Source organism: Nelusetta ayraudi, unplaced genomic scaffold (genome assembly GCF_046127955.1).
Source record: "Nelusetta ayraudi isolate G7.1 ecotype Tasmania unplaced genomic scaffold, CSIRO-AGI_Nayr_v1 ptg000190l, whole genome shotgun sequence".
NCBI classification, from domain to species: Eukaryota; Metazoa; Chordata; class Actinopteri; order Tetraodontiformes; family Monacanthidae; genus Nelusetta; species Nelusetta ayraudi.
Genome location: NW_027466239.1, coordinates 879,469 through 905,000, shown reverse-complemented (window position 1 = coordinate 905,000; position 25,532 = coordinate 879,469). Strand labels below are relative to the sequence as shown.

Below are 25,532 nucleotides of genomic sequence, written 5' to 3'. Positions count from 1 at the left end.
AGTCCTCCCCCGGGTCCCCCGCCTCTGCTTCCTCCGCGGAAGACGTGACGGCAGGATTGAGGAGATCCTCGAAGTATTCCTTCCACCGCCGGACAACATCCCCAGTCGAAGTCAACAGCTCCCCGCCTGCACCATAAACAGTGTCGGTGGCGAACTGCTTCCCCCTCCTGAGGCGCCGAACGGTTTGCCAGAACTTCTTCGAGGCCGACCAAAAGTCCTCCTCCATGGCCTCCCCGAACTCCTCCCAAGCCCGAGTTTTTGCCTCCGCTACCGCCCGAGCTGCAGCACGCTTGGCCTGCCGGTACGTGTCAGCTGCTTCCGGGGTCCCACGAGCCAACATGGCTCGATAGGACTCCTTCTTCAGCTTGACGGCATCCCTTACTTCCGGTGTCCACCACCGGGTTCGGGGGTTACCGCCACGACAGGCACCGGAGACCTTACGACCACAACTACGAGCAGCCGCGTTAACAATAGAGGTGGAGAACATGGTCCATTCGGACTCAATGTCTCCGACCTCCCCCGGGATCTGGGAGAAGCTCTCCCGGAGGTGGGAGTTGAAGACCGTACTGACAGAGGGCTCAACAGGGACGGAGGTCAGACGACACGACAACAAAGTCGATCATCGACCTCCGCCCCAGGGCATCCTGATGCCAAGTGCACCGGTGGACACCCCTGTGTTCGAACATGGTGTTCGTCACGGACAAACTGTGACTAGCACAGAAGTCCAGCAACAAAACACCGTTCGGGTTCAGATCGGGGAGGCCGTTCCTCCCAATCACGCCTCTCCAGGTCACACTGTCGCTGCCCACATGTGCGTTGAAGTCCCCCAGCAGAACAATGGAGTCCCCAGTCGGAGCACCATCCAGCACCCCTCCCAAGGACTCCAAGAAGGCCGGGTACTCAACACTGCCATTCGGGCCATAGGCCGAAATGACAGTGAGAGACCTGTCCCCAACCCGAAGGCGCAGGGACGCGACCCTCTCGTTCACCGGGGTAAACTCCAACACGTGACGGCTAAGCTGTGGGGCAATAAGCACGCCCACCCCAGCCCGCCGCCGCTCACCGCGGGCAACGTCAGAAAATGGAGAGTCCAGCCCCTCTCGAGGAGCTGGGTTCCAGAGCCCATGCTGTGCGTGGAGGTGAGCCCGACTATATCTAGCCGGTACCTCTCGACCTCCTGCACCAGCTCGAGCTCCTTCCCCCCCAGCGAGGTGACATTCCATGTCCCTACAGCCAGAGGCTGTTTCCGAGGCCCGGGCTGTCGAGGCCCTCCGCCTCGACCGCCGCCCAAACCACACTGCACCCGACCCCTACAGTTTCCTCTGTCGGTGGTGAGCCCACAGGAGGTGGGACCCGCGTCGCTCCTTCGGGCTGGGCCCGGCTGGGCCCCGCGGGCGAAGGCCCGGCCGCCAGACGCTCGCATACGAGCCCCAACCCCGGGCCTGGCTCCAGGGTGGGGCCCCGGTTGCGCCATACCGGGCGACGTCACGTCCTCTTTTTGATTTGAAGGGTTTCTGAGCTGCTCTTAGTCTGTCCCGTCACCCAGGACCTGTTTGCCTTGGGAGACCCTACCAGGGGCATAAAGCCCCAGGCAACATAGCTCCTGGGATGTGAAGACTTTGAAGCAGATATTAAAGACTCATCTAGACAAAGTGGATGTTGTTGATATTTTCATGTCAACAATCTGCAGCCAGAAAAGACTTTGGATGGTGGAAGAAAGTGTGGAAAATGTCTCCAGTCACTTTGGAGCTCAATGGAAGTTGTTGATTGGTGATGAAGGTCACATGACTGAGCAGAAGATCCTGTGAAGAAATATTAGAGGCAGATTAATAGTGCAGCAGTATTTCTTCATCTTGTCCTTTGAATGTGTTTGACTTGTAACGAGACTCTGATCACTGAAAACAGCCACAAACACACAAAGGACTCACTGATTATTTTCCATCTTCACTGCTGATTGGCTGCACACTGACTGACACACTGCTGTTGTTATTGTGTTGACAACACACTGGCACAATGACTCCTTTGAGGGAATGACTCAGTGATCCCAACAGCTGCACATCTGGATCATCAACAGGGAGAAATGACTCTGAATATGACATTTACACCATGGAAGAAATCAAAGATTCATTCTTTATTCAGGTTGGAGAACTGCTTTTTGTCAGAGCTCAGCTGTGATTGGCTGCTCTCAGCTCTGAAGTCCAACCCCTCCCACCTCAGACACCTGGACCTGAGTGACAACCAGCTGCAGGATTCAGGAGTGAAGGTGCTGAGTGGTTTTCTGCAGAGTCCAGACTGTAAACTGGAGACTCTGAGGTCAGTTCACCCTCTTCACTCTACAACTTGTATCACTCTTGTTATTGTTGTCATGATTTTCACTTCACTGCTGTTGGAAATTCAATTTGCAGTCACTGCTTTGTCTTTGAAATGAGTGATACTGGGTTTAAAGGTACAGTGTGTAAAATCCTGCCACCTAGTGGTCAGATTTCAGATTGCAGTGCTTACTTGCTGGCCCTCCCTCTCCCCTTCTTGCCAGTGAACTACGGTGGCTTTCCAGCATCATAAAGGATGTGGTTGACAGCAAAGGTGTCTAGTTCTCTGTATAATGATAAAGTTCCATCAATACAAATATTACAACCATCTATTAGCATCACAATCAGTCATAGTCACAGCAGACAGTCCAGTGCTAGCATGATCTTCAGCTAGCGCTAGCATTAGCCACCTGTATGAGCACTTAGATACTGTAGATAGATCCAGCTGGACTCAGCAGAAGGTCAAAGGTCAATGCAGGTTCTATCATCTCAGTCAGTTCAGTATTGATGATGAGCAAGATGCAGAAAAGATTCCACTGCATTTCAGTCACTTAATAACCATTTGTTCTCAGCATTTGCTTTATTAGAGGATTCCAGCCTCCAACCATCAATATGAAACTGTCTCTCAAACTCATCTTCCCAACCAGCCACCTACAAACATGGCGGTGCAAGATGGCCACGACCTTTGACCTTCTGTCTGTTTCTAGAAAGAAGCGTTCTAACAGCAGGAAAAGCAGAGGACTTTTATTTTCTACTAATCAAAGACTTCAAACTATATTGATGGTTGTATATGAAGCTTTCAGCAATAAATCTGCACTGATTTTACACACTGAACCTTTGAGGCAAAATGAATCCATGAATTCCAACATTGTGAACAGCTGATCAGTGGTCACATGACTAAACAGGTTGATATAAAATATTTTATTGTGGTGATTCATTATTTCAGTATTATTGTTGTGCTTCTGATTGGTTTAATGGACATTACAGTGTTATAGACATTAATATTTTTAATTTCAGATAGTGATGAAAACTCCACTCACTCCATCATTTATTCTCTATTCAGGTTGAGGGAGTGCAGTTTGTCGGCGCTCAGCTGTGATTGGCTGCTCTCAGCTCTGCAGTCCAACCCCTCCCACCTCAGACTCCTGGACCTGGGTGGGAACCAGCTGCAGGATTCAGGAGTGAAGGAGCTGAGTGGTTTTCTGCAGAGTCCAGACTGTAAACTGGAGACTCTGGGGTCAGTACTGGTTTGGAACCAGTGGATGATGGTTTCAGCACCAAACACACTTCATCACACATGTTGAATAAACATTGAACTGAAGGTTGATTCATATCAAAATGACATCCAGAAATATGAAAACTTCATTCTGTTCATGTTTGAAGTTAAAGCAGGTCATCAGTGGTCATGTGACCAAACATCATTTCAACACACATTAGTTTTGGACTGAGGATTTAATTTCAAGGTGACATTTTCTGTAGTGTCAGATTCTGAAGTTCACATTTCACTTTGATGTTCAGAGTGATGACACCCTGGAAAAACTCTCCATCATTATAAACTCTCCATCATTTATTCTACATTCAGGTTGGAGAGGTGCAGTTTGTCAGATCTCAGCTGTGATTGGCTGCTCTCAGCTCTGAAGTCCAACCCCTCCCACCTCAGACACCTGGACCTGAGATGGAACCAGCTGTATGAATTATCAGTGAAGCCACTGATGGATCTTGTCCACAGCAGAGACTATCAACTGCAGAGTGTGAGGTCAGTACTGGTTTGGAAGCAGTGGATGATGGTTCCAGCACCAAAGCCAGTTGATCCCACAGCAGAGGTCCAGTGTTCCCATTCACAGTGTGAGAGGAGGATGGTGACGTCCAGCTGCTCCTCATTCATCCAACATCTGCTGCCAAATTGCTTCTTCTCTCAGTTCACCACTCAATTATTGATCAGTTCATCTTCATCAGGCCTCAGTATCAGTCCAACACTCCATGGTCACATGACCTTCATATGTTCCACACTTGACATGTGACTGAGAGTCTGCTTCTTCTCACCAGTCACTCCATCATCTCCATCAACAGTCAACGTCTCTGTGATGATGCCTTCAAGGACCGTGAGTCCTGACTGCTGCTGTCTCTTCTTCTCTCTGCAGGTGGAGGTGAGGGAGGATGAGGAGGAGAGTGAAGAGGAGAGCTCCATCTAGTGGTGGCTGACAGAACAACAACCAGTGGAGCTAAACCGCAATCTGCACACACACACCGTGCGTGGGCGTGTCTCGACCTTTGACCCCAGTGGAGCCTGCTGGCTGGCGGACTGCTTCTCCCTACCACCTGCTGTGGTTACTGGGAGAGACGTCATAGAAGCCACTGTTGGAGCTGAATCCTCAGTGGAAGAAGTTGGATTTGGAGCAGCTGCTCAGTGAAGGCAGCAGCAACACAACCACTGCTTCTGCTCTCATCATCCACGGCTGGAACATCTCAGCATGAAGGTTCCACACATCAACAACACACTGCTCTGCTCTCACTTCAGAGTTCTCCATCCAACTCCACCTGCTTTCTCGTGTCGAGCACAAAGATGAATTTGTCAAAGTCTGACAGCGTTGTGAAGGTTATGTAGTTGATATCACACCTTTATTTTAGGCTGAAAATATTGTTTTTTATGAGATTTTATTTCTGGTTTATGATCATTAATCAATCAATCAATCAGATAAAAGATGTTGCTTCATTTGAAACAGACAAAGTGACTCACAACAACTGTGATTGGACCTCGAACGAGTATTGAATTATAAATAAGACAAAATCTCATTCATTATATTTCAATGATTCAATATTCTGTAAATATAAAAAAACATCTCAGCCACTGACCTGTGTGACCTTGACCTCAGCTGACCTTTCATGTCCAGAGGTGGACGTCACCTCATTTACCCTGACACCTAAACTGAAGCCTAACCAAGAAAATCAAAGAAAATAGAAAAACAGAAGACCGACAAAAAAAAGTTGTTTGCAGCAAAGGATTCTGGGTAAATCTGAAAAATATCCCATGTTTCATTGTGATATTGTATTGTCATGGCAACATGCCTGTGTGTGTTGCTATGTGAGTATATTGTGCGTGCATACATGTATTATAACTCATTCTTTTGATGGCCTCATGGTCATGTGGTGGGCGGGGCCTGGTTGCTGCTGTGGCAGTTGGAGAACAGTGTGTTTTGAGTGTCATTGTTGTGCATGTCTTTGTGTTACTTGTATGTGGGACCTCCTCCAGGATGAGATGGTGCATCAAGAGCGGCTCTACTGAATGAAGGCAAATCAACTGACATTGATTTAAAATGAAATTTCATCACAGACAATAAAGTTGATTGTAAATGTTTTTTATTCAACAATATATTTTAATTTAAACAATATATATTACAACAATATATTTAACAGAGCAATAGTGCTGTTTTATTTGGAGTGATCAGACCTGCTGATCAACCCCCCCGCCCCGAGTGTCACGCATCACTGATGGAGGATCCAGCAGATCAATCGTCTGTCCGTCCAGGAGCCGAAGAACTGCATGTTTCAAGTCCCACCTGCAGGGGGAGCCAAAACTCAGTACACAAATCTCACAGCCAAACCATGGCCACATCAAGGTGCTTCAGAAACACAGAGGACGGCTTTAAAAGTGATGTCATTGAACGCATCACACTGTTGTCAAGACGTCTGCATGGACTGACGTGTTGCTTTGAGGGTCTCTCAGTGAAGAAGCAAACACATGACCTGAACTTCTACATCCAGCCACCGGGATTTTCATCTGCAAAAGACGTTGCAACTTTCAGGAGTTGGTCAGTCAATCAATCAATCAATCAATCAGTAGGTCGGTGGGCGGGATCCAGACGGACGTGCAAACCTGAGCCACGTGCTGATCCACGTGGTTGTTTCTGTCCGTCAGACGGATGTTGTGGACCTTCAGCGGCGGCGCCCCCAGCAGGTCCAGAGCCTCGGTGCAAGACTGCAACTTCTCCACAGCCAGACGATGATAGTCAGACTCACTGAACGTCTCTGGATTGGACAGAAGATCCAAAAATATGAAGAAATGGATGAAAAATGGCCCCCAAAAGTTCCTTCTTCACCAGGTTGACGCCACCTGCAGTTGGCAGGTGGTACTGCTGGTTTTAGTGCAGTCATTGAAAAGTCTTCATACACATGGAATGACAGAAGATGAGCAGAGGTGCTGTTTCAAAGGATGGCTCACCAGTGGTGGAGTCTCTCTATGTGATACGCACCTATACGCAGAATAACCACTAGGAAAGGTCCTGAATGAACGTACAAACACTAAAACAGGCCCACAGAGACGCATCAGTCTGGGCTTTGACACAATGTGTCAACTGTCCTGTTTAAAATGATGTTTTTCAGGTTGTGATGTGTTTGAGAGGATCCAGCACTCATGTGGATGCTGGATCCTTCCTGCATCACTGAGCCTGATGCTGGTGGATTCCAGTAGTTCACCCACCAGAACAAACTAGACGGCACCGCTGTGGTTCCGACCCGACTCTGTTCATGACAGACAGAATCTTCAGACATCAAGAACCTGATTGTAACTCCACTGGTAGTTTGGTGGCCTGCAGTGCTGGGATGCTTTGTTTTGTCTGTCACTGTGGTCCATTGAAGCAGCTCCAGAGAGTTCTTCCTACACACAGAGAGGTGAAGGTGTGAATGGTGTTGGTGAATGGAACTCACTCTGCTGTAGGTAGTACATGGTGGCGACGCCTCCACCAGTCAGCACAGTGGTGAAGATGGTGAGCTGCTGCAGCTGAGAGGTAGACACCCTCATCTTCTGCTTCCTCTGCAGACTCTTCCAGTGAGCTCACAGGACAAACTGTTGCACAGAAGATCATGTGGAGATCCACAGTGGGACATTTCAAAGAGATGGTTGGTTCTTCAAGCCCAGGCCAAGACCATGGTGCTCATCAACAGACACATTACACTATTTTTATTATTTTAATGACCTTGTAAAGTGTCTGAGGTTTCTAAAAATCACCATACAAATAAAATGTATTTATATCCATCTATCTATCTGTATCTGTCTATCTATCTATGCGCAGTGAAAATACACCAGGTGAGGCAGAAAGTACCGCGCCGCACCGGTAGGGGGCAGTGACGTGCCGGGAGGCTGATGACTGACTGGCATGCCATGCAGCGCTATTAGGTGCAGTGAGGAGTCAGTGGTGTCTTCCTCCTCTCTGCCTACAGGAAGAGGACGCTCATTTAAAGTCTATAGTAAAAATAGTAAAGTAATGAACAGTATTGCAACCTTTTTTCCGAATAAAATAGAGGCTAACTGGCGGTGTGTGTGTGTGTGTGTGTGTGTGTGTGTGTGTGTGTGCGCGCGCGCGCGCGTGCAAGGAGAGGCTGTCCTGTTGTTTAGCTGTTCAACACGCAAACACAACGAAAGCAGCATGACACCCGGCGGTCACGTCTTACCTCAACTCCCGTCAGGACGGACAAAGACAACCTGGAGACGAGTGGTCAAAATGTGGCGTCAGGGTTACACCGAAACTTCCTGCATGTTTCAAAATAAAAGCGTCGATCTTCTTCTTCTTCTTCTTCCAACCACCTTTCTCGGTGCATTACCGCCATCTACTGTGCAGAAAATGATTTTTCACTAACACCGAGCTTTCCGCCAGTGGTTACTCGACACTTCAAACTTCAGTCGTCCTTCTCGGTTTTCCTCCGCTCCCCTCCCAGCTGTTATCTCTGTATTTCATGTTTTCCACAGTTCCATAAAACATGATGACATCTAATCCAGGCTCACAGTGACTCCTCACTCTTAACTCCATGCCAGTTTAGAGTCAAACAATACCCCTAAAATATACAGACCATCTTACTTCGGACAATTTCTTATTCGTGAAAACTATGACAGTTGTATTTGTATTATATACGTTTGTTTTCATTTTTCTGCACTGCTGTTTCTCCTGCCGTCTTATTATTACTCAGTACGACACCTGCTGGATGGTCAACATTATTGCAGGCAATCAGAATTGAGCCACTCCAATATACACACAATATTTATTTATTTTACTGTATTATTTTATTAATTTAAATCTTAAGCTATGTGTGAAATATCTTTAAAATATAGAGTCAACAAACTTATGAAAGTGTGTCATCAAAGTGTGCATGTAATGGTTGTTTATGTGCTCGTCTTTGAGGCAGGATCTTTAAAAAGTGTTCTAGGCTGCCAGTTCTCCAGCTCTGGAGGAGATCCTGCTCACGAGGCACTGAGGACACTGGAGTCCATCGAGACTGTAGGTGTAGCTGGAAGAGGTTTATTAGCCTATTAGCCCACACCAGGTGAAAATGGTCCCACATGGCGAGCGGCACTTTTCTCTTTTTTCAGGCTTCAAATCGCGGCTTGGAGGGCTGAAGGCTTTCTCTCTTTCTCTCTCCCTCTCTTTCCAGCAGAGACACATCATGCGGTTGACAGGAGCACTTCCTTACAACGTGTATTTTGTAATGATACTAAAACTACTGATGTTTATTGATATGTTTTAATATGTTTATTTTTTCTGATGGATGCGTTCTGCTTGATGAACATGACTGGATTCATCCAACCGGAAAACGTCTCTCAAAAGGACTTTTCATGGACAATAGAAGAGAAGACTGTCTGGTGAACATTGTTATTCACAAGTCAAAGTACATGAAAGTGAAAGCTCAGTTTTAAATATTTCATAATAGGTTTCTGTCTTACACAAAATCCCTTAAAGCACTGGAAAATGGAAATGCGATGAAACTCGTTAGTGCAGTAGTAGAATATGACGCACAGAAAAAGCCTCAGGCTTCTAAGATGAACTGTGAAGGTTTTCATGTGCTTGGAAGAGAAGTTTGGCAAGCTTGTTGTATTCTCTCCGCCAGCTGCAGAGTGAGAAGAATCCGGACTTTCTCCCGTTGGAGATCCTCAGGACTCACTGAGCCGGAGAGCTTGGCGGAGAAGTAGTTGAGGTCCTGCATGAAAAGGCCGACGGAGCCCTTGGGCGAGGGAGGGATCTGGGTGAGAGTGCAGCACTCAAAGTGAAAGTCGATGTTCTTGGCTCTGGGGAGCCCAGGTCCACGTTCCTCGATCCACGTCAGAGGTCTGCAAAGACACCAGGCCACGGTTCAGAGTTTGGAGGGTTCACAGTGAAGTCTGTCTGTCCCAGTTTGAGGGCAAAAACTTGAACATTCATCATCTTTGATTTCATTTGATGCGCCAGGACAGATTTATTTTCCCAACATCGTGGATAGCTGATGTGTATGACGGAGAGTTTTATATTTTTATCACATAAACTGAAGATTGGAGATTGAGTTTGGCAGGATTAGAACGGATTGAACTGGAATGGATGAGAACAGTTTGTACTTTCTCACCTCTTGCTTGCGGTTGAAAATGTCACCGTCATCTTGCTGTGGTTCCGGTCCAAGTCCTCCACAAAGGCGGCTGTGGTGACAGACAGCTCTCCAAACAGTTCAACCAGCCAGGTGAGGCGAGCAAGGCCACTGAAGGCTGGGAAGCCAGAACTAGGCTTCAGAGCGCCCCCTGGAAGCAAGTCACGGTGATGTTTATGCATGTTCTAGAAACACGTTCAAATGATTTGTTCCAGGATGCAGAAGTTCTGTGACACGTTCAAACAATTACGACCACAGAAAATAGAAGAAAACGTGTTATTTCCTGTTCAAATTCTCACCTGTGAAATGAAGAGTGCCTTCTTGAAGGACTTTTCCCTCCACCTCCTTCTTCAGTACTTTGAAATCCTCTGAAAAGAGCTCAATGTGTTCTTCATGGAGAGTCACACCTGACACACGTCAAACCATGGCAGATGTGAGGGGACTTGTGTTCATATGTCAAAGAGAAAGTCTATGGCCGGGTGGTCAAACTGTTGACTGACTGACTGACTGACTGACTGACTGACTGTTGGGGTCACAATGGCTTCTGAAATGTGCCAGAGGGGGGTAGCGGAGCAGCAGCAGATGGATGGGGTGTTTTGGTGAGCCTCCTTATAGGAGGAAACACTTAGAACCACTACAGAACCATCCAGACCACCCTAGAACCTCCTATAACCAACCCTAGATCACCTAGAACAAGGTGAGCAAACTTTTTGACTGATGGGGCCCCAATGGGTTGTAAAATGTGAGAGACACGTTCATTCATTCATTCATTCATTGAAAAAAGTGGAATTTCAACAGTTTTTTCTTAGCATTTCCTTTCCTCTCGGGTCAGGACTAAGCAACAATGATTTCTTTTGGTAGAGGTCTATATTTTTTTTAAAGAGGGTGAAGGGAAACACTTTTCTCTCTCCTGAATCTATCAACTTACTGGAAAACATGTTGTGAATGTGCTTGAACTCTGACCTTTGTCTTCAGCAGAGCTCCACAGCTCCACAGCAGCAGTGTAGTTCAAGGTCATGGGGTACTCCACACTGACGTGCTTCCCTGCCTGCAAGAACTTCCTACAGGGATCAAAAGAAGAAGAGGGAACGTAGATCCTTCACTAATGAACAAGGCAATTCAATCCTGTGTGATTGATGGATGTATCAATGTCCACCGACAAGAAAGTCTTCCGTTCTGTTCTATTCTATTCTATAGGTTCACCTTGGAGAAGAGCTTCAGTGGAAGATTTGCATCTTGGGATCACAGGTGGCGCTACACTTTCTCATTACGGTTGAGAAAGTGTGCTCGTTACTGCCTCCAAGTGGTCAGGGGTGTGAATTGCAACCTGTCAAATTGACTGACGGCCTTCAGATTTTTCAGTCACCGTTAAAAAAAAAAAAATCCCCCATCAATAGCTGCGCTTCAATGACAGTTTTTCCCAAAATAAAAGTGACATTTCTAAAATTTTCGACAAAGTACAACTGTGATTTGCAGGTGTTTCCATTGAATGGTGTGAAGTGCATCAGCCGTAATTCTCATCAAATCTCGAATTACGTTTGCTTTTGTTTGTTTTCTGTCCAGAATGGTTGTTCTATTATTGTCTCTTTGATGACTAATATTCCGTCTCCTCCTCCGTCCAATCACAAGCTGAGCTGTTTCCATCACCAGTTTTTATCATGGCCATATTTAGGTTTTGTGCAGTGCTAGGGGTCATGGAATCGCAGCTACTGAGGGAAAACATGCGGTTAATGCAGCCTCTGCTTGGGATGTGCAGTTGGCAGTGAGACCTTCACGTCAACATCCAACCAAAATGATCCGCAAAATGTTTTCATCACCGTTTTTGTATCTTGGCTCCGAAGGATGAAGGTCTAACCTCATGTTGTATAACCACGATGGTCATACAACACAGACGAGGAACTGGCAGTTGGAATAACACCGCACTTGAGAATCTCCACACCCTTCTTCTCACCGGATGAGGTCCTCATGTGCTGCGTTTTCAGTGCAGATAAAGGCCACGTTGATGTCATCTCTGGCTACAGCCTCCTCCAGTGAGATCTGGCTCACGCCCTGCTCCGTCGCCAGGCTCCTCCTGGTGGTCAGAAGGTGTAATGTTGAGAAGCGTCAAATTTGATACTACAGATATGCAAGGTAGTTTTTTTCCTACGTGTTATGGCTGAAATGATTTTTTTGGTGTGTAAAATTTGTCTAAAAAGACTCAAAAGAATGCTGAAATAAATTGAAGCATAAATAGAAAGAAGTTGATTTTGTTACAAGAGTGGACGAACAACTCAGTTCCCCCCAAAACAATGTTCTGGTTATTTTTGATATGCGGCCCGTTAAGCTCTTTAATCCGGCCCGCTACTGAAGAAATCAAACTAATAGTCAGTCAGTCATCAAACAGCTGTATCTCCTCCATGTTTCCAGTGTTTTCAGAGTCATTTCAATAAAGAGCTAAACATCCTGCTGGTTCTGGATGGTTCCAGATGGTTCTGGGTGGTTCTAAGAGCTAAACACCCTGGTGGGGCTTCAAAGACACTGGTTTGGTTGCAACTTTGCTTTGCTTTATTTTCCATTGACATTAAAGCAACATGTTTTCTACATAATATCCCAGGATAGATTGTCTCCTCCTATGAGGTGGCTCACCAGAACACTCCATCCATCTGCTGCTGCTCCGCTACCCCCCTCTGGTACACTGTAGAACCCACCAGCCCTGGATTTGCTCCTACAACTGCAAGTTTACGACTTCCTGCTCCACATCCAGTGATGTGGCCTCTATCAAATTTCAAAGTCCCAAGTCATGATGTGTTTTTGGGTCTTATAAACAAAATCCACTGTGTTTTTTATTTATCTAGATGAGCTCTTGAATTTCTTTCAAAAATATTCCAGTGCTTCCAGATAGCAGACAAATCATTTTTTTTCTTCTGTTATGTCGACCAAGTCTGTGCCAGTGTTGTGACAACTGTGTCCAATATTATGAGTGAATGCAGTGTTTTATTGTCAGGTGTTGAGTACCAGTGTTACCTGGATACGAATCCTCTGAGAGTGATCTTCTCTGCAGGACTGCCAGGCGGTGCAGCCAACATGTCTCTGATCCTCACCCTTCCAGCTGTTCCAATCCCAACCACCACGGCTCCCAACATCCTGCAGGTCCAGAACAAAGGCTAGGAAATTCAACTACAGATGCCTGGAGGCGGGGCCCCTAAACATCAAACTGGGGCCCTGTCATAATGTTGCTGGGAATTTTTTCCCGACAAGAAATGCTGAATGTTTTTTTGTTTTTGTTTTTTTATGATAAGGAAAAACATCAGTAGATGAAAACAAAACCACAAGTACAAACAAATACACCTGAGCCAGTTTATCCAATAGAAGTTGTGTCTGAATCTAGAACACTACCTTAGTCTGGTACAAAGGTTTACTTAAAGGTTGTATTAACTTAATGACAGCGAACTATGTTGTATCAATAAGAGAGTTAGATCTCTAAATATTAGGTCACTAACCATCATCAAATTCAATTTGAACGATTTGATAAGTCAACATGATATGGAACATTTTGGCCGAACGGAGACATGGCTGTCAAGATGAACATGTTAGCCTAAAGACGCGTCCAGACTGGCAGCCTGAACCCGATTTTTAGCTCATCCAGATTGAAACCAGATGGCTCTTTGTAGTGTGAACGCTCACAAATCACTTCAAATCTGATTTTTGCCAAACGGATTGAGGCCACCTGCTGGAGGAGGTTTCAATCAGATGCATCTCAGTGTGAACGGCTCCAAACACAGCCATGGGTTCTGACTGTTTGAGACGTCACTCTATACGCCACGCAAGAGCCAATGTGCCATAGCAGAGAGCGCGACCAGAGGGCGCCAGTGGAGGTGCGGAGCTGTACCGTCAGGGAGCAGACAGAAGCAGTAGAGAGCAGCAGTCAGTGCCTGGACAGAGGGACTGGCTCGTCAGATACAGTCGCTCCATTCAAGCCCAGCTCCAGGCCAGGTATCGCAACAAGTGCCGCTGTCGCAATGATGTGATGTCACACACTACACGCTACGCTGGACCACGCCTCCGCTCCCACCTCGTAGCTACAGTAACCTGTCAGGTGGCTCAATAAAGTGGCCCAGTCTGAACAGAACCACATCCCATTTGAATTTGAGAAGGAATCTGATTTGAATCAGATTCACCTGCAGCCCTTATGAAACCTCATATAGTGCCAGCTAGTGGTCGAGGAGGCGGCGTGGCAGCTATTTCCCCAGTCTAAGCATGAATATTCCACATTCATCCAATTAGTTGTTTAATTCTGTTGAATTTCTTATTATTTATCACCCCTGTGTTGGTTGGTTTGTCCAGGAAGAAGTCGGTCACCTGGAGAACCTAAGATCCTGACCCCACACTGAGTTTATATGGGATCAACTCCTCTCTGATTGGCTCTCACTGGTTGTCAGGGAGGAGCCCTAACTGACTGGCTTCTTCTTCTGGACCCTCTGTATGATTTGGGCCAATACAAGCAGCTGACACATATAGATATGATAGATAAAGAGAAATAAGGCGGGAAGGAGAGCAAGAGGACAAACTCCTCTTCCTGCCGATGTGTTGATGTGTTGGAGGAAGAACAGAGACCTTTGATTGGATGTTTGCTCATCACTCCAACAACAGTGTCCTCTCATTGAGTGACCACACACACACACACACACACACACACACACACACACACACACACACACACACACACACACACTGTTGTGCCAGCAAAACTGAATTGGTGGTTCATTTCTCAGTGCAGTTTAGCATTTGAATGTTGTAACTTTATTTTAGGGACCGCATGTCAAACGAGTCATTCACTAGATTCACTGAAACGGCACAACCAGTAATAATTGTCTGGATTCATCAATATTTTTAAACACAGTTTGTAATGTTCATGAAAGCAACATTGGTAAAGCTTTCTATTGAAGCTCGATTTTATAAGGCACTACGAGTGCCTTTATAAGGCACTGCAAAACATAATAAATATCATAATGTTTTATACCTTCACAACAAAGTGACACTGAAGTCCTGGATGGTATTGCGATAGTATAACTACCAGTTACAAATAATAACAATAAATAATAATAATGATAATTGGGGGGCTCCTGTATTTACAGTTGAGGCCAATATTATCTCACAATCTCTTCGAAGCCTTGATGTCTTTAAAAACGTTGAGTTCTCTCTGATTCATCTTCAATAAATGAAAATTTTCCCACAAATACCGTCGAATGTTTTCTTCGACACATGCGGTAATTTCGAGGGGGGGGACCACCGGTGATGTTGGTCAGCCTCGCGCACTCAGCGGTTATTGTTGCGCAGCGGCGTTTCGGTTCTGAGGGCAAAGTTCTTGTCTGTGACTTACTTTAACACGAGGTGTTTAGCAATCTCAGCCACAATGATCGAGTCTGTCGGCGGCCGCGTCCTTAGGTCAATTCAATCTCTCCTGGATGTAGAACCATGCGTAACTGACAGTGGTGACGTCATGCAGCGATGCATTCTGGGTCCCGTGGTAGTTTTACCGCAGCTTGCGTAACATATGCACAAACAAATATATATTCAGTATTTAGGTCAAAGATTAATCATATTAGGAGATTTATACAGTGAATGGAGCCCGTGTGTTTATAAATCCATCCATTTCACAAGGTTGTCGCGTCACGTGATCACAGGGGCTGCTGATGATTGGCCGCTTATTTTTATTGACGGAAGTACGACGGAAGTACGATACAACGCAGATTAAGCATATATGTACACTGCCAGTCCAAAGTGAGTTGAATGTTTTGAATCTATTGAATCTTTTCTTTCATTCTCATGAGTCGACGTTCCAGTTTCTCACACACACACACACACACACACACACACACACACACACACACACACACACACACACACACACACACACGAAAAAAAATATCTATGAGTAATGATGAATAAAAACATATAAATAATCATCAGCCTCTTTCGACACGGCAGTCACTGACTTTACACAAAGCATGGGATCAACGCATTTCACTCAACATAAGAATTTCAACACACTCAAATGCAACCTGCGCGTCTTCACACTGAAACAAATGCAGGACAAATTCACACGCAACAAATGCACAGACAATGAATGAATGGATGCAGTAGCCTCCTTGTAATCTTGCACACGCAGGATATACATTTAAATTGAATTAAAACAAAACCACTAACAAATTATTCAGATTTAGGATATATTTTTTTTACTTAAATTCACAGCATGACAGTGCAGGACATATGGAACTGTCTAATGATAATTTAATAATAATAACTGACTTACCTGCGTGCCAAATGCACCCAGCTCAGCTGACTGGAAGTGTTGTTCTTGCTTTGTGTGCACCTGTGTTCTGCTTTGTCGTTCGACCACAACAGTCCGAGAGAACGACTGCAGTCGCCAAAACAAAGTGGGTGAACTGTTTTATGGATTCATGTTGTCACTCAGCAGAGCACCTTCATCGTCGCCACCCCCCTGGGATCGTCATCGTCATCGTCACACCTCCGAACTCAAGCTTCAGGGACCCAGGTCAGGTGGCGGAGCACATCGAGTCGTCATGTAAGTGTTACACAACGTGGGAGGAAAACGGTGCCGGCCTGAAACAAATGGCAGCATTCACAACAATACAAGTGGGACAAGACAACAACTGAATTTTACAAAGTGGTCAACTTAGCAGAACTTCTGGACTCACGTGCAATATTTTAGCAGTGTTTTGTGCTTTTCTGGTATATTGTCTGGTACAGAAGAACTGCCTGTTCCGCTTTTCCGCCTAAATATTATGAATAAATATCTTAAATATAAATGTACATAGTCAGATATTGACATTTTGTGTTTTACTGCCCCTACTGCCAGATGAATTGAGAAGACACGAGACCTCAAGAGGGGGGGAATAAAACTTGGTGTTTATGATCTTAATGAAGACAAGTTTAAATTTTTTTCAGTATTCTTTGGGGAGGGATTTCAATCTCTCACTACTCAACACTCAACTATCAGTATGTAGGAAAAGATTACAGTATTTTACACCACAAGTAAAATCCACAACGCTTGAGTAAGCTGTCCTAGATCTTGGCATACTGGATAACGGTGAGAAGCTTCACCGCTGAACACAGGGTAGCTTCACACATAATAGCTTCATGGACACCTTGAATATATTGTGCAAGTGGCCATTAAGGCTATTTTGTCTTCTTTAACAACTAACATCTAACACTGTGGGAAACAGTGCTGAGGTCAAATAGAAAGGAGAGCTTATGGAGTTAATAGGCAGACCACAAATTTTCATTTTAGGAATAAACGCCAAAAAAGGGGCATCATTATTGAGATGGCACAATAAGCCATTTATTGAGAAAATCAAAAAACGAATTAAAATGTTTTTTTTCTTAAAAAAAAAGAAAAAAAAAAGCAAGAAAACACTTCCCACATCAAGAAACAATACAAAACAAGTTCAAATAAACAACGTAAAAACCAAGAGAAGACTCAGGAGTCCCAGGAACAATTCTGCCCCATTTTCGTCTGCTCACAACTGAACTGAAGGCAGAAACCTTTGAGACACGAAAAACCTCCGACGCAGAGAACAGCCCAAATAAAACACAATGTTTGAAAACCAAATATTTACACTTGTCTTACAGCATTTACACACAGGAAAGAAAATAAAAGAAAGCACAGAAGCACTCGATGGGTTGATTGAAAGATAGAAAAGCAACACCATGGACACATCATGATGCTGCCAGAAGAGGACAACATTGTCTGGAATCAAAGGGTTTCCTGGTTGAGGGGAGACGAGCTTCACGGTGACGACACGCAGGGCACTGGACAGGAACATGCTGGTTACAGTCCTGAGAGCGGGCAGCAGGGGGCGACACACTGGGTCAACTTCACTGAACTCACTGATCCAAGGCTGATCTTGGTCCATCAATCATCTCAGCCACTGTCAGGATGAGGAGACAGCAGAGCTCCAGAGGTGGAGGATGAACACTCAGACTGACGACACTGAACGGGACGCTTTGATTTGTCAATGTTACATCTTTTCCACAGCCGCATGAAAAATGCCTCTTTAGGAACTTTACAGGAAGTGGATTCTGTTCCTGATTTCATTTGGAGTGTTTGGAAACAGTCACTTGGCTTGACTCAGTAACTGAGGTGAAACAACAATTCCAGAACTGGATTGTACTTGGATTATTTAAAGGTCCAGTGTGTAAAATTCTACGGAAGCCCACCTGACAGCGTGTTTCGTATGTAGGGCGCCGTCAGGTAGGCTTCTTTAGAAATAGGGTGGGAGCTAACTAGGAGCACGACCCTTATTGCTCTAAGCATGCTCATAAACATGTAAGATAGTTCCAAAGTCCAAATGACTTTCATTTTACTGCACGTATACACTTTTAATATTGTATTTACACCGGCAGTCAACAGTTTGGACACACCTGCTTCCTCTTTATCTTGACTGCTTTCTACACTGTAGATCCACACTGAAGACATCAAACATATGAGCAAGATATGTGGATTAATGTGGCAAAAGAAACAAATGTTCGATGCCTAAATGTGATGTTCTATATATTTTCTATGATGGGGTGGCTGTTCTAGGTCATCTAAAGTATAAAACTGGTTGGAGTTATTCCACACTTTTTTGTTGAATCCATATTCCAGATGTGTTCATTCATAGTTCTGATGCCTTGAGTGACAATCTACAATGTCAACAGTCATGAAAATGAAGAAGTATAGAAGCATGTGTCCAAGCTTTTGACTGGTGGTGTATGAGTAGTGTGTTGTATGGATATCAAAATCATAAATTCAGGCAAATTTGACACGCTGGACCTTTCAATACTTCCAAGACTTGAAGCATTTCTACGGGAAGTAAGTTGGCATTTATCTCGAGTCAGCGCCTCCAGTTCAATCATTGCGCGTCTTCAGAATGTGTGCTTTGCACAGCCACCACACGCTGAATACTGTCTAAGCTGTAAAGGGAGGTTAGCCCGGTCGTTGCTGCTGTCTGACACACTGAAGCAGACCTGCACCACTGGTTGAGGGCTGGGTAGAAGTGGAACACACACACACACACACACACACACACACACACACACACACACACACACACACACACACACACACACACACACACACACACACACAGTTGGGAGACACAGAGTAAGGCGCTGCATTCACAGAAATATGGGTTTACAGCCATGAGACGTGTCAGCAGCAAGCTGACACGTGGACAGATCACATGGACGTTGGAGGTCGAGGCTCATTTTTCATCTCGGAACATGCAAGAGAACAATCACAACGGGCTCTTCCCCGTGGTCGTCTTTCAGAGAGGAGAGATAAAGACGAGTGAGATCAGAAGACCGGTGACGTGTTGGCCATGAATGTCGTTCAGATCTTTTCTATCGTGAGGTCAATACTGGAAACAACTGACCCAACTTCAGGTTCTGGTTGTGTTTGGAGAACACGTCTGCTGTCTCGTGCAGCACCATCCGTTGATATGTCCAGCAAAAGAGGCTGCTTTGATTGTATTGCTTTCAGTGAATATACAGCATAGAATGAGAGGCGTCCATACACAACGTTTTTTACCATGACCCCAAAGTGGCAACAAAAAAAACCCATGTTGATGTGCAACATCAACTGTTAGGAAAAGAGAAGTGTGAACTTTAGCTGCGTTCAGACTGCAGGTGAATCTGATTCAAATCTGATTCCTTCTCAAACCTGATTTTTAGTGCTGACTGTCCACACTGTTTTCAGCCAGTGTCCAAATGGGGTGTGGTTCTGTTCAGACTGGGCCACATCATTGAGCCACCTGACAGGTTTCTGTAGCAGCAACACCTGGCCTGCAGCTGAATGGAGCAACTGTACCTCCCCACACACTGAGGAGCCAATGAGGTTCTTCCTCTGTCCAGGGACTGACTGCTGCTCCCTGACGTTACAGCTCCGCACCTCCACTGGCGCCCTCTGGTGGCGCTCTCTGCTCTGACGCATTGGCTCTTGCGTGGTGTAGAGTGGTGTCACGGACAGTCAGAACCCATCGCAGTGTTTGGAGCCGTTCACACTGAGACGCATCTGACCAAATGCCATTGAAACCTCCTCCAGCAGGTGGCTTCAATACGTTCAAAAATCGGATTTGAAGTGATTTGTGTCTGTTCACACTACAAAAGAGCCACCAGGTTTCAATCTGGATGGGCTAAAAATCGGATTTGGGCTGGCAGTCTGAACGCAGCTTCTGAATCCAGTGGAAAAGGGCAGTGACAGCGAAGTATCTGCAGTGACGTCAGAAGATCTCTGGAGCGATACCCACTCCTGTGTAATTTAGACTGAAAAGATGATGAAAACATTGCAACCTTCCAGAAGATCGGGCCAGGTGTCATCAGGACTCAGTCACTGATAACACAGCCATGACCTCTGACCAATGACAAACTAACTCACATCGGTCGGTCAGCTTCACCTGCCTGCATCATAACCAGCTTCAGACAAACATCTACTGCTGCTTTACACAGACAACACAATGATTTGTGACTCGTTTGTGTTGGCTGGAAATAAAAGGGGATAAACCAGCGGGGGGGAAAGTGTGTCGATGTGGTTGCATGGAGGTGTGATAGCCTCCATATCTGTCACAGCCTGCGGAAGCTTTCATCTCGTACCTTTTTAACATCTTATACAGCTTTGATCTGTTATCTTTCAATAAGATCAGAATTAGAATTTGGATTTGGAGAGCTCGCCCGAAGACGGCCATCTTGGTCGAAACATGTTTTTTAAGCGATTCGAATTGCTTCGAATTGCACGAGTCCTCCTGAGTGCCTCAGCGGACTCACACACTGCAACTGTGGGATCAACAATCTGGAGCGCACCAGAGGAACCCAGCAGCTCTCCTGGATCCTTGCCTTCAATCAATGCTGTCATCAGCAAACCCTGCGTTGGGTTTTAATGGACCGGATGTTTGTTTCACCATTTGTGTGGATCTTCATCAGGTTAACACTGAGGTCACATCCATATTAGCATTTGAACTAATACCAGAGGTAATAAAAATACCCGCCCCCAAAAATATAGATAATAAAATTATATGTTAAAAAAAAAAAAAAAGAAGAAGAAGAAGGTATGGATAGCTGCTGGGAATGACTGGTAGGTGAGGGAGGACGAGCCTGGCAGTGATTTTGTGATGGTCAACATCAACACTGTGGTTGAAAAGCATCATCTACTCTCCAGCCTGTGTGGAGAAGGCAGACTGAGGGCTTGTTAATTATGTGTCTGTATGTAATATTTCATGTTAGCGCTGAACTGTCAAGTATTCTTCCAAATGGTTTCCATATTGAAACAACTGCTTCACCTTTTTCCCCTCCACACTTTCTGGCATTACAGCCTTATTCCAAAATAGAATCAATTATTTTTTCCCCTCAACATTCTACACACAACACCCCATAATGACAATGTCATTTTTTTTGTTTTACATTTTTTGCAAATGTATAAAAAAAAAAACAATTAAAAACTGAGAAATCATATGAAAAGAAGTATTCAAAGCCTTGGCTTTGTACTGTGTAAATGCATTTACAGTCTGAATTCCTTTAGAAAATGATCCTGCCAGCTTGGCACCCTTTGGACAGTTTGGCCTCTTTCCTCTCAGCACCATCAGGCTGGGCGGGGACGGTCGGTGCTGCACAGACATTTTCAGATTATCTCTGGAGATGTTTGTGAGGGGTTCTGGCTGGGCCACTGCAGGACCTTCACAGTCGTCCTGAAGCCACTGCTTTGATGCTTCGGCCTAAGGACCAACTGCCAGCCCAGTCTGAGGTCCAGAGTAGCCTTTCATCCAGGATGTTTCTGGCTGTGTCTCCATGACCCCTTGAATTTTGCAAAACCTAAATATGGCCATGAAAACCTGCTGATGGATCCAGATTGAGGAATATTGCTAAAGTGTCATGGAAACACTTTTTTGGCATTGACACGTCAGTGGACGTGACGTACGGGGTCACGTGACCAGTTCACTTCCAATAGCTGCTCCAAAACGCACAATGTTTTCTACCTCAACCTTACGCCTCCAGACTCCAGGATGGCTCCCATTCACTGCAATGCAGTTGCTCACCCAGGGCGAAAAAGTTTTTGACTTCTGCATTAATGAGTCCCATAGAGAGCATGCGCAGTAGTGTCACTTCCCATCATGCCTCTGTAAGTCACATGATCTATTTGGCCAATCAGAAGGATTCTGGAGAAGGTCACTAACAGACTCGTCAGAGCGAGCCGAGACACAGCAGCACTACGACGTGGCGACGTCTCGCTGGGAATAAACTCTGTTCTGATGATTTTCTGGCCTTTAGCAACGACTAAAAGACCATCAGTGAAAAATCTACAATAGAAAGATTTGCTATGAATGTCGTCCTGTCAGCTGTTTTAAAGGCTTTTATTTTTGCTGTCTATGGGAAAAATGCCTTTTGGGCCTATGGGATTTTTTTGCGGCAGTACCTCGAGTGGCCACAGGGAATAATCGACACGCCACCATGCTGCCAGTCCGGTATCCAGTTCTTACAATACATCCACGACCTCCATCCTCACAGTGGGGCCTGGCTGCACCAGATCTGACCAGGATTACGGCCGGTGCTCTTCACACCACTCAATGGAAACACCTGCAAATCCCAACTGGAAACGCAGCTACTGTGTGTTGCTGCATTCATCTTTCCCGTCATCCCGACTAGACGACCCTGCAACATGATGGTGCTCAATTTTTTTTAAAGGACCATACTGTCATCATAGGGTGTTTGGTGTGGAATTTAGAGGAAACGACATGAGATGAATCCATGTTGGAATAAGGCTGTAAACATATAAAGTGTGGAAAACACAAAGTGCTGTGAATGCGTCCTGGATTGGACTGGCGTGTGCAATGTTTTGACACCAGCCAGCGTTTAAATCCTTGAAACGTCCGCATCACTGCTGTGCAGCGCAGCACCTTTCAAGTAGAACACGACCTGCCAAAGTGAACGTTGGCCGCTGGCGGCCATGTACGCTTCCACATTTCAAATTTCTAGCGTCACGTTGCAAAAATTACCGGAATTAGCGTCTGCCGGCAGGAGAGTGTTTGAAAGGAAGAACAAGTTCTTCCCTTTTGAAGATGCGTTGGTCGCGCTAGCTAGCCAGGTTACACAATATGCAAGCTGCATTTAGTTGTTGTAGTGGGGAGGAGTTGTGTTGTGTTGTGATGTGATGTTGAGTTACAGTCACATTTCACCTTCCTGGCTCTCCTTCAGAGTTTCAATGCGCTAGCATTATAAAGTCTAGAGGGCAGAGTGTGAGGGAGGAGTTTAAAATATGACATGAGAGTGAAAGTGGCCCAAATGTGATGTTGTGATGAGCACTGCAGCACTACTGCACTGCTGCTCAAGGTGAAACATCTTCATATTGCTCTACAGACAAAGGGAGATGATGTATGATGGTTCAGATAAACACACACACACACACACACAAACACACACACACACACACACACACACACACATTGAGAATACTGTGTTTTTCATTTCAGTGAACATCTTGGGTTGGGTTGGACAAACAAAGAATTATTGGGCCATACCCCCCACCCCCAGTCAGCTGCACTGCCACAACAGCCATCTCACATTGAGTGTTTCCAATTTGTGCCAAGGCATTTTCAGTCCAGACAAAGTCCTTGAGGCTTCTAACAGCGTTGTTGTAAAAGCAGCGTGTGACTGCGGCAGGGGAGGTCGTATTGGAAGCCTCAGTATTTCAGAGCTCCAGCTGTGTTTATTCTTCTGTACATCACGGCACACCTTCCAGAATTTGACTTCCAACCCTTCACTCAGCAATTTGTACATGTTTTGAAAGCAGTGCAGTCTCTATTATGGTCCATGGGTTATTGATTGATTTTTTTTTACATGACACTGGTGGTCCTCGGCCCTAAACGTGGGAGACCTTCTGAGTCTCTCTTGCCTGTTTGATGCTGTACAGCCACTTGATGACTCGTGCGTTGCGCTCCACAGCCGAGATGCCGTACGGGACGCGCTCCCCAGCCTCCTCCTCCTCCTCCTCTTCCTCCTCCCCATCGGACAGTCCGTCGTTGGACGATCTCCGCGACTGGTCGCAGTCGGAGGAGATCATCGACGCCGATCGGAAGTTCAGACTGACGATGTCCGAGGTGGCTCTTGCGAAGCTCTCTGGACCCACGGCCTCCAGCTCTTCCGGGTCAAGGCCACAGTAGTTAAAAAAGCGTTCCACGTCAGCTCCGGCCCTGGCGTACCGATCCGACAGATCCGACTTGGACCTGTGCAGTGAGGAGCGTCGAGTCGCGGAAGGGCCGAGCTCCGGGTTGGGATCGGCGGAGGTGGCGGACGGGTCGCCCAAATCGCAGGTCAGAGACTGCGGAGGGGCGGTACCGGCAGGGAGAGGACGCGAGGGAGGCAGGGACAGCGACAGCGGGGGAGGGAGGGAGGCCGGATTGGGTTTTGGAGGCAGAGGGGGGGCGGAGGAGCTGCTGGAGCGGGCCGTGCGGAGCGGCTTGCCGTTGCAGAGCCGCAGGAGGTCCGAGGACGAGTGCGACGTCAGCAGGGGGGGCAGCGGCGAGCCGGACTTGTCCTTCCCTCCTCCTTCCATCCCCCTCTCATCCAGGACTCTTCTGCTGAGGTTCAGATTCCCCCTGGGCAGAGGACTGCGGCGCCCCCCGCTGGTGATGGGAGGGACCTTCAGGGAATGGGAGAAGGATCGCAGCGAATGCGACGTGCTTGGACTGGGAGCCGAATCCGCCAGTTGCTCGTTCAGCGTCATGGTAGATCGGTAGGTTAACGGCATCCTAGTGGCGGGAAACAGAAGCACAAAGGTCACTGCGAGTCACACTGGTTCAGGTGCTGAATGACATTCATCAAGACATATCATATGCATTACGACAGGTCCAGTGTGTATTATGTGGCTTGACTGATGATTTTTCTATCGGTAAACGCTCAATATACGGCCCATGAATACATTATTAGATGTGTATAATTGCAGTACAATGAAAGCAATGGTTCTCTCACGTATATATATGTGAGAATACCCATATAGCAAGTTGCTCCCAGTTAGCTGCCATCTTGTATCGCCATGTTTCTAAGGAAGCCTGGTGTGGACAATCCAGCTGTTTGACCCACTACGGTGGTGTCGTCTGCAAACTTCACCACCATGTTTGAGGAGCGGACAGCAGAACAGAACTCTTCACTCAAGACTGTTCTGCTACCCACTCCTCAAACACGGTGGTGAAGCTTGCAGACAACACCACCGTAGTGGCTCTCATGTGGAACAATGATGAGAGCGACGACAGAGAGGAGATCCAGCACCTGGTGCAGAGGTGTTCAACCAACAACCTGGTCCTGAACACTACCAAGACCAAGGAGATCGTTGTGGATTGTAGACGGTCTTTGAGAACTGAGCACGTTCCTGTCCACATACATGGGGAGGAGGTGGAACGTGTGGATCTCATCAAGTTCCTGGGCATCCTGGAACAACTTTCACCTCGTCAAGAAGGCCCAACCACGGCTCTTCTTCCTCAGGAAGCTCAAGCATGCTGGACTCTCCACCCAGCGTCCAGGAAGGACTTGGCCAAGGTGTTGAGAACAGCTCAGGGGACTGTGGGAGACTGGGGTCCAGAGAAAGGCCAGGAGCATCGCAGCAGACCCCTCCCACCCGAGCAACAGACTGTTGGTTCCAGTACTTTGCTCAGGGGGACGGTACAGAACCCTGAGGACCACCACCACCAGACTCAGAAACAGCTCTTTGGGTGCGCAGGCCACCGTAGTTCACTGGCAAGCTCAGTAGGGGGAGAGAGAGTAAAAGACGCTGCAATCTAAAATGTGACCACTTGATGTCACTGTTTCCTCTTCAAA

The 25,532-nt window shown here is 46.3% G+C and overlaps 6 protein-coding genes across 13 annotated transcripts in view; 3 read left to right on the top strand and 3 right to left on the bottom strand.

Moving 5' to 3' along the window:
* Positions 1 to 2,268, top strand: part of LOC142881325 (uncharacterized) — a 5,664-nt gene extending 3,396 nt beyond the window's left edge. The window contains exon 2 of the mRNA XM_076015537.1: positions 2,140 to 2,268. The gene's annotated coding sequence lies outside the window, so the exon portion shown is untranslated. The remainder of the gene's footprint in view (positions 1 to 2,139) is intronic.
* LOC142881319 (NLR family CARD domain-containing protein 3-like) overlaps positions 1 to 5,281 on the top strand; it is a 27,665-nt gene extending 22,384 nt beyond the window's left edge. The window contains exons 5-6 of one of the 5 annotated variants that reach the window (XM_076015524.1): positions 3,892 to 4,069; positions 4,457 to 5,281. In XM_076015524.1, coding sequence (XP_075871639.1) covers positions 3,892 to 4,069; positions 4,457 to 4,501 — 223 coding nt within the window. In that variant the 3' untranslated portion in view covers positions 4,502 to 5,281. Of the gene's footprint in view, positions 1 to 3,891; positions 4,070 to 4,450 lie in introns of all 5 variants that reach the window. The other 4 variants (XM_076015523.1, XM_076015529.1, XM_076015527.1 and 1 more) reach the window with 4 other exon arrangements.
* The window catches only part of LOC142881318 (NACHT, LRR and PYD domains-containing protein 12-like), a 195,500-nt gene that overhangs the window by 7,544 nt on the left and 162,424 nt on the right, over positions 1 to 25,532 (top strand). The gene's annotated exons all lie outside the window — the stretch shown is intronic.
* fam110b (family with sequence similarity 110 member B) overlaps positions 1 to 25,532 on the bottom strand; it is a 160,410-nt gene that overhangs the window by 125,305 nt on the left and 9,573 nt on the right. The window contains exon 5 of one of the 2 annotated variants that reach the window (XR_012925558.1): positions 18,314 to 24,469. Coding sequence is in view for 1 of the 2 variants with exons in the window: in XM_076015538.1 (XP_075871653.1) it covers positions 23,581 to 24,469 (889 nt within the window). In the remaining variant the exon portion in view is untranslated. Of the gene's footprint in view, positions 1 to 18,313; positions 24,470 to 25,532 lie in introns of those variants that run through there. The other variant, XM_076015538.1, reaches the window with a different exon arrangement.
* Positions 5,650 to 7,896, bottom strand: coa1 (cytochrome C oxidase assembly factor 1). The gene is made up of 5 exons (XM_076015545.1): positions 7,758 to 7,896; positions 7,014 to 7,152; positions 6,184 to 6,335; positions 6,011 to 6,087; positions 5,650 to 5,866 (listed from the first exon to the last, which is right to left on the bottom strand). The coding sequence occupies exons 2-5, from the start codon at positions 7,105 to 7,107 to the stop codon at positions 5,752 to 5,754; spliced, it is 438 nt and encodes a 145-aa protein (XP_075871660.1). The 5' UTR covers positions 7,108 to 7,152; positions 7,758 to 7,896; the 3' UTR covers positions 5,650 to 5,751.
* blvra (biliverdin reductase A) lies at positions 8,858 to 15,113 on the bottom strand. Of its 3 annotated transcripts, none has more exons than XM_076015540.1 (7): positions 14,828 to 14,945; positions 12,696 to 12,815; positions 11,644 to 11,763; positions 10,656 to 10,753; positions 9,992 to 10,099; positions 9,675 to 9,843; positions 8,858 to 9,405 (listed from the first exon to the last, which is right to left on the bottom strand). In XM_076015540.1, the coding sequence occupies exons 1-7, from the start codon at positions 14,878 to 14,880 to the stop codon at positions 9,135 to 9,137; spliced, it is 939 nt and encodes a 312-aa protein (XP_075871655.1). In that variant the 5' UTR covers positions 14,881 to 14,945; the 3' UTR covers positions 8,858 to 9,134. The 3 variants fall into 3 exon arrangements, with proteins under 3 accessions (XP_075871655.1, XP_075871657.1, XP_075871656.1); XM_076015542.1 differs by lacking the exon at positions 14,828 to 14,945 and adding an exon at positions 14,692 to 14,718; XM_076015541.1 differs by lacking the exon at positions 14,828 to 14,945 and adding an exon at positions 15,052 to 15,113 and having other exon boundaries at positions 8,859 to 9,405.